Below are 8,932 nucleotides of genomic sequence, written 5' to 3'. Positions count from 1 at the left end.
TATATATATATATATATATATATATATATATATACATATATATATATATATAGATATATATATACATGTATACACACACACATATATATATATATATATATATATGTATATATATATATATATATATATATATATATATATATATATATATATATATATATATATATATATATATTATATTATTGTAGTATCTCCATTCGCACCCCTTAAGGACGAGGTTAGTGCCGAGACAGGTGGGTGAACTCAGATCTAAAGATAGAGAAGAAAAGAGTCCCCTGGATCGCCCCACTTCATTAAAGGTGAAAAGGGAGAGGAAGAAGAAGAAGGGAAGGAAAAAGATAATGTAGTGGTGAAAATGGAAAAAGGGGAGTTGTTGGGGAGGTGGTAGGAGGGGAGAGGGAAAATGGATGGAGAGGGGGTGGGGAGAAGGTAAGATGGGTGCTCTGAGACCCTGTAGGAATTTTTAGATAAAGAAACCGCCCGTGGGGTATACGTATATATTGAGGAAGCGAAGGTGGAGTCCTGTAGTGCTCGAGATTTCCTTCGAAGGTTCACAAGTGTCTTGGCAAGAGTCCTTACTTTGGAAGTACGTTAGTTTTGGTATCCTAGAGGTGTGTGTTAGTGTCGTATATATTATCCTACAACCAAGTTCTGGATATTGTTGTATATTTTCTTTACGACAGTTTCGGATGTTTTCGTGAGGTATTTAACAGTGATATGTTTTAGCTGTGAGTTTAACTGAAAATATTAATCCCTTTCTTAGAGTAATCTAATACTTAAGGTGTCGACCTTAAGGAAGTAAATTTCTGTTATCTGATTCTTTTGTTCTCGGTCGAAAAGGATATTATTATTATTATTATTATTATTATTATTATTATTATTATTATTATTATTATTATTATTATTATCAAAGGAAAGAAAACACCATAATGACAGAAAAGATTTTTATTTTCTTCCTCTATAAAATGTGGTGACTTCCAACTTTATAATTATTGAGATACGTTAAATTGTAACTAAACTTCCTTTCGTAATTTCATAACATAAACTGTTTCAGAAAAGGATTACATAGCATTTTGATTCATTATTTATGTAATGCTGCAGATTCATTTCAATACCTTATCTACATTATATGAAATTTAGAAAGACTCAAGGTAATAGGTAATTAGGCGTTATGGTACCCCATTAGCTCTCTCTTTCTCTCTCTCTCTCTCTCTCTCTCTGTTAATCCGGAAACCCTTTGCTAACTATAAATTTAAGAAAAACCACTAATATCCATTTTTTTTTATAATCTATCCATACATTTTTTGCATAATAAGTTGTGACGCCAGGTTATTCCTTATCATTCAATCAATCATTACTTATCTAAAATAAAAAGCCAGTAGAACGAGTACTATACTGTTTTTTTTATCTGATTTTTATTAAAAATGAAGGAAAAGTGTAAAGAAAAAAGTGAGTCAGTCATACTCGACCCACCCCAGTTAAGACAGTCAGGTATTTGAATGAGTTATTGAGGCCGCGTTAGGAATGAGCGTTCCACCTGAAGCCTCTCACATGTGTGTGTGTGTGTGTATATATATATATATATATATATATATATATATATATATATATATATATATATATATATATATATATATATATATATGTGTGTGTGTGTGTGTGTGTGTATATGTGTGTGTGTGTGTGTGTGTGTGTTAAAAAGCATATTTCTTTTTGGCCTCAGAATAAAAAAAAACGCATCAACACAAGACACTTCATGAATATACTCTTAATTTTTAGGTGCAAATTAATGATTAATAGAGGCCAAAAAGAGAAAGGCACAAGTCATTAACCAAATCCTTAAACACTGACTTCCCAATATGCTTGAAATTACTTCAAACACTCTGTAACCGACTGGGTAAGGAACAGGAAGTCCTAGGCCTGTGCTTTGCGGTGTATGAAGATTTGAATCCAGGTAAAAAAGTTGCAGGTAAATAAGTCACAGATAAAAAGTCACAAGAAAAAAGTCACAGTCTTTTGACCCGGTATGTATCAACGTTAGCGGCGTGTTTAGTACAAGCCCGTTTGGGATGACCGTAAAAACATAAACAAAAGGTTGTAAATATAAAGATAATGACCCCAAAAGGAATATTTTGAATTTTTCCCTGTGACTTTATTACCGGCTACTATAAATTAATGTGATTTTTTTTCCTATCCAAAATTGTGAATTTTTCCTGTGACTTTTTTTCATGTGACTGTTTCCGGCCACCGAAAAGAATAGCCCATAGAGCGATGTTATCTTAATTGTCCGTGAAGATAGATTAGATTAAGGGTGTATTGATTTTATTTACTGGCATGCACATACTTGTCCATGGTCAATATTTGTTTTTGTTTTAGGTTTGGAGAGAGAGAGAGAGAGAGAGAGAGAGAGAGAGAGAGAGAGAGGAGAGAAATTCCATCCCTCAGGCTCTCGTCTCTCAAGCACATCCATTAAGGCCATTAAATATTTTCTAGTTTATGGAAAAATCTCCAACCATGCTCGTGTGTTGTTCCTTTAAGCGGATTCTTATAGAAAGGATAAGCATCTATCAAACAGCAATTAAGTGAACTGACTCATGTACTCAGATAAATAAATATTCCCCGCCAAAAAAAATAAAGTATAAATAGAAAAAACTTTCATTTAACAAAATAATTCCATTGACGGGGTGTTAATTTGGCGTTACATTACGAAGGAAAAAATAATATTACACAGGAAACTTGAGCACTCTCATATTATTGGCCTTTTGGTTTAAGTGTGAACCATTGCCTCTTGTACCAGCCCCTTCCGTGAAATTTAATTAATCTACTTTTTCACAGGTTCAAGATTTTTCGAGATGTCCGGAGACGATGAATGCGCCCTTGTATGCGACAACGGTTCTGGGATGGTGAAGGCCGGCTTCGCTGGTGATGACGCCCCACGCGCCGTCTTCCCCTCCATCGTTGGCCGCCCCAGACACCAGGGCGTCATGGTCGGGATGGGACAGAAAGACGCCTATGTTGGGGACGAAGCACAGAGCAAGCGTGGGATTCTCACCCTCAAGTACCCCATCGAGCACGGCATCGTCACGAACTGGGACGACATGGAGAAGATCTGGCACCACACCTTCTATAACGAGCTTCGAGTCGCCCCCGAGGAATCGCCTACTCTACTGACGGAGGCGCCTCTCAACCCGAAGGCTAACCGAGAGAAAATGACACAGATCATGTTTGAAACTTTCGCTATGCCAGCCATGTACGTCGCCATTCAGGCTGTTCTTTCCCTCTATGCTTCTGGTCGAACCACTGGTATTGTGCTGGATTCTGGCGACGGTGTCTCTCACACAGTTCCTATTTACGAAGGGTACGCTTTACCGCACGCCATTATGAGACTAGATCTAGCAGGGAGGGACCTGTCAGACTATCTCATGAAGATCCTCACAGAAAGAGGCTACTCCTTTACCACAACGGCTGAGCGTGAAATAGTCAGAGACGTCAAGGAAAAGTTATGCTATGTTGCTTTGGACTTCGAGAATGAAATGAGCCTTGCAGCTGCATCCTCATCTCTGGATAAGTCTTACGAACTACCCGATGGGCAGGTCATTACCATCGGCAACGAACGGTTCAGAGCACCGGAAGCCCTGTTTCAGCCATCTTTCCTCGGCATGGAGGCTTGCGGTTTGCATGAAACAGTCTATCAGTCTATCATGAAATGCGATGTCGACATCAGGAAGGACCTGTACGCCAACACTGTCATGTCTGGCGGCACCACCATGTACCCTGGTATTGCTGACAGGATGCAGAAGGAGATCACTGCCTTGGCTCCTTCCACCATCAAGATCAAGATCATCGCTCCCCCTGAGAGGAAGTACTCCGTCTGGATCGGTGGCTCCATCTTGGCCTCTCTGTCCACCTTCCAGTCCATGTGGGTTTCGAAAGACGAGTACGAAGAGTCTGGTCCATGCATTGTGCATCGAAAGTGCTTCTAAAGTCATGATTCGTCGCGTGTTAGTGTTTCTGATAGAAACTCAGTCATATATATTTACAATATATTTTCTTATCGGTGTGTTGTGGATATGTTCGTAATAAAGTGTGTATATATGTGAGAAATTTATTTATTACAGGTTATTATATTTAAGTCTTAAATTGCTCTTACTAATTCTTCTACTTTTTCCAAACGACTGCTATTAATCTGAGTTCTATCCGTCTGACACTAACATAACTGTTTTAGGCCGTAATTTTTTCATTCCTAAGATACCGGTCATGAAAAGCATCATCTAGTAAGATTCAGAGAGCCATTTTACCCTTTGAGAAGTTGCTGAACACTGCAGTCACTTAGTCATTTATAAAATGATTTTTGCTGTGTTCGCTGGGTCCTTTCTGAGTTGAAATGACGCCAGTGTTTTTCCGTACTGTCCCTGAATGACGTATCAAATCCATCTTCGTTGTATTTCGATGAATTCCAGATAAACATAACGTCAAATGAAATAACTTCCCCTCACCAAGACCTCCCGATGTCTAAGAAATCTCAGGTTTGAAAAAGCTGCGGGTAATCTGTGACGTGGGTAAGCGCTTCATGATACTGACAAGCACCTTTCACTAGGGCATTTGACACACGATTTCAAGATAAATGAAGTGTCTTGAAGAGTAGGACGTATGGTACATGACGTTGACAGTCTTAAGTAACGGTAGCATTTGATAAGAGTTACGTAGTAACCAGATCTCATTTAAATAACTAATCTGAGACAAACTGCTCAGAGGAGCATTAGCTGTGATGCCATAAGGCCATCAGCCTAATAACAAGACGCTAATCATTATGCGCATGTCTAAGCTTGAGATAACTGTCATTTCAATAGTTATTTTACTGAATAGGGAGATGATATCAGAGACGACTTTTAAACTAATTGTTCATTTATTCATGAGCATCGTTGCACAACTTGTGAAAGGATATCTCCATCCCGAGTTTCCAACAGGGATGCCAAAGACAGAATTAAACTTCCTAAAATCGTTTAAGGCCTGACAACCTTGATCCTATGGAAATGAAACTTATATGGCGTTTTTTGCCCCATTAGTAAGACGGGTTTTCTCTGTAAAAAGTTCATTTATTATAACCTTTTGCTTGATTGAATAGTAAAAGTGTCAGAAGTTTAAATTTAAAAGGAAAGAATGCCACGTAACTGCCAAGGTTTTCAGATTAAGAAATGTAAAAGGAAAACAAAAGACAACGGTAGCATAAATTTGTCAGTAATGCAGAAACGAAACAAAGTTTCAGGATTCCATAAAGCATCCGTTATTATTCTCATCGCTTCTGTGTCATTCTCTCAGACTATTGGGGGTAAATATTAAACCAACTTAAGCTGGTCACGGGCCTCCTATGTTAACTCCCCAGGTTTCGAAAAGTTACTACAGGTAATATTACACTTTCATGTACAATTTGAAGTAAAGTGAGTCTGTGCTGATCGATCAATCACACAGCCGAGCTAAACCAGTTCTTGAAGTCAAGTCTTGCGACAGACTTCTAAAAGAAAATATATTCTAAAATCTAAAACTAAACGATAGTCACCTACATAAATCTTGACTCTCAGTCAAAACTGTATTAATACCAAGTCTCAAAGCCCCTCTCCACATAAAGATAAATATTGTATTTACCTAAAGATTTCTCATCCATTATGAAAAGTATCACTCTCACATCAAGAAGCGTCTAGAAAGTGAGGGAGAGCCTGTAACCACCGCAGTGACAATTTCGAGGGTTCTGCGATCATCACTGGCACAGTGCCACACGTGATCATACAGAGAGAGAGAGAGAGAGAGAGAGAGAGAGAGAGAGAGAGAGAGAGAGAGAGAGAGAGAGGGTATTATATCTATGTCCTTTAGCAGTGTCTTGTGCGTACCCCAGTTTCTCAACGGGGGCTGGTAAGCGGTGGTTGAGGCAGCAATGAAGCCACAACTATACATTGTTTTCAAGGCTTTGGGATCAGTAACTGCTGTTTCCACTGTGTTCAGTGGACGGTACGGCTTTAATTGATGATATACCTTGGCAGATAGTGACAGGAATACTCTCGATGCTCATGGAAAGGCCGACGGACCACCTGGTTCCCGATCACTAAGAATCGTAATGAATGGTCATATGAATTTCAGATCTTTGCAGAACATTTTCCAAACTGCATTCCATCTCTGGATGGCTGATTCAAATAAATTGTCTGTCTTCGTGTAGAAGGCTTTTGTGCACAATCCCTCATATGCACACACACAAACACACATATATATTAGGTTTTAAATATCCTGCATTATTGAATTTTAAATATCCTTCATTAAGAATAACTTGAATAACCCAAGGGGGAACAATTTTAACTGATTAGTCCATCGGTAGTATCTAAATAAAAGACCCAGGTTCGAATCCCGGCCAAGGGAGATGCACTAATGAATTGTAATTCTCCTTGGCCGTATGTTATTCCTAAAATATAGTGAACTCGATATTAAATATTTGTTGCCCGTTAAAAAATGCGTCGAAGTTTCTTTGTTGCAATCGAGTTTTCTATACAGCGTATAATGCTGTATGAAACTCTCAGCTGCGGCATATGAAACTATCACCCAGGGCCCGGTAGTGTCCTGTGATGTTGGCACCTATAGCGGTGCCAGACGCACGATCATGGCTAACTTTAACCTTAAATGAAATAAAAACTACTGAGGCTAGAAGGCTACAGTTTGTTATGTTTGATGATTGGAGGTTGGATGATCAGCATACCTATTTGCAGCCCTCTAGCCTCAGTAGTTTTTAAGATCTGAGGGCGGACAGAAAAAGTGCGGACGGACAGACAAATAGCCATCTCAATAGTTTTCTTTTGCAAATAACTGAAAAGTCACGGGTATGTGCGCGTGAGTGAGCTTGCGTAGAGAGAGAGAGAGAGAGAGAGAGAGAGAGAGAGAGAGAGAGAGAGAGAGAGAGAGAAATGTAAACAGAGATATTTCCTCCAGTCCCATCGCTCAAGTTGAATTAAACGTATGATTCATTTCTTTCCCCTCTCTCTGCGTCGTTGATTTTTAAAAGCAACTCATGCGCCTGCAACAGAAAAATCTTCTTCACCAACGCATTTCAATTGCTTTTCGCTTCAGTCTCGATCAATTTTACAAATCACTGGACTTTTCTCGCAGTCAGTGATGCGCAACACTAACTTGGCTCCCAGTCAGTTTTCGCCTTGTTGACAATAAATTTTTTTGTGAGGATTGTGGGTACAACCGTGAGTTTCTTCCAAGAGAAACTCAAGATCTCATTTGTTCTTCGTATTTCAAAGGTATAATACAGCTTTCTTATCTAATGGTGAAGTGATTTGCATGGTAAGAAATTTAAAAATTAATGATTTTCATGCATTCTTATAAGAACATCGATGGAATTATAGAAGATTTTATAAAAGTTGAATCGAAAACTGCTTCATTTCTCAATACATATGTTAATTTTGTATAGGAATATGTTAGCGTAAATGAGAGATTAAGACGAGAGGTAGTATTAAAGGGAGAAAATAGTCGACAGGAGATATTCAGCATTTACTCCCTGTTCCGTTGTTGGACAGAAATAGACTCCAATTGAATGAGCTAGGAAACATCGATTACTAGACATAAACAAGTAAACAGAAAGAGAGAGAGAGAGAGAGAGAGAGAGAGAGAGAGAGAGAGAGAGAGAGAGAGAGAGAACGTAAATAAATTAATCTAAGTATTACAAAGCCTTAAACGATGTTATTATTATTATTATTATTATTATTATTATTATTGTTATTATTATTATTATTATTATCATTATTCAGAAGATGAACCCTATTCAGATAGAACATGCCCAGAGGGGCCAATGGAAATGTTATCCATATCACCTCCAATGTTCTTATTGCCAGAATCTCAACCATCAGGCAATCGAGCCCCATACAAAATCGGATGAAACGGTAAAGAACAGGACCCACGAAGCCAAACTAGAAGGAATGCCGTTTTCTGGTCGCCAATCGCCAATGGGTCTATAAATGCCGAGAAACAGCTGGCTCTTGGCAGCTGGCGCCGTCCAACACCCACCTGTTGGTTTCAACACAACCCAGGACCTGAGCCCCTTCGACAGGAGATGCGACCACTTCGCGGAGCGATTCTGAGAGAGAGAGAAAGAGGGGTTGGGAGAGAGAGAGAGAGAGAGAGAGAGCAAAATCATTTTTAAAATATATTTTAATAAAGAGATAAAATTACTTTGGAGAGAGAGAGAGAGAGAGAGAGAGAGAGATGAAAATAATATCTTTAGTAAAGAGAGATAAAAATTACTTGAGAGAGAGAGAGAGAGAGAGAGAGAGAGAGAGAGAGAGAGAGAGAGAGAGAGAGAGAGATGAAAAAATTATCTTTAGTACAGAGAGAGATGCAAATTCTTTAGTAAAGAGAGATAAAATTACCTTTAGTACAGAGAGAACTGCGAATTACTTCGGAGAGAAAAAGAGAGATGACAAAGTTATCTTCAGTAAAGAGAAAGATAAGTTACTTTGGAGAGAGAGAGAGAGAGAGAGAGAGAGAGAGAGAGAGAGAGAGAGGGGAGAGAGAGAGAGAGATGAAAAATTACCTTTAGTACAGAGAGAAATGCAAATTGATTTACACACACACACAGAGAGAGAGAGAGAGAGAGAGAGAGAGAGAGAGAGAGAGAGATGAAAATCACCTTTAGTACAAGAGAAAGACAAATTACTTTGGAGAGAGAGAGAGAGAGAGAGAGAGAGAGAGAGAGAGAGAGAGAGAGAGAGAGAGAGAGAGAGAGAGAGAGGACAAAGTTGTCTTCAGTAAAGAAAAAGACAAATTAATTTGGAGAGAGAGAGAGAGAGAGAGAGAGATGACAAAGTTATCTTCAGAGAGAAAGACAAATTACTTTGGAGAGAGAGAGAGAGAGAGAGAGAGAGAGAGAGAGAGAGAGAGAGAGAGAGGT

General features: G+C 38.7%; 1 protein-coding gene across 1 annotated transcript; it reads left to right on the top strand.

Annotated features, from left to right (window-relative positions):
* Positions 1-504: 504 nt before the first annotated feature.
* Positions 505-4,095, top strand: LOC136850035 (actin, muscle-like). Its single transcript, XM_067123581.1, has 2 exons — positions 505-611; positions 2,836-4,095. The coding sequence occupies exon 2, from the start codon at positions 2,853-2,855 to the stop codon at positions 3,981-3,983; it is 1,131 nt and encodes a 376-aa protein (XP_066979682.1). The 5' UTR covers positions 505-611; positions 2,836-2,852; the 3' UTR covers positions 3,984-4,095.
* The last annotated feature ends 4,837 nt before the right edge of the window (positions 4,096-8,932 follow it).

This window comes from Macrobrachium rosenbergii, chromosome 21 (genome assembly GCF_040412425.1).
Source record: "Macrobrachium rosenbergii isolate ZJJX-2024 chromosome 21, ASM4041242v1, whole genome shotgun sequence".
In the NCBI taxonomy this organism is placed as follows: Eukaryota; Metazoa; Arthropoda; class Malacostraca; order Decapoda; family Palaemonidae; genus Macrobrachium; species Macrobrachium rosenbergii.
This window is presented reverse-complemented; position numbering and strand designations above follow the sequence as displayed.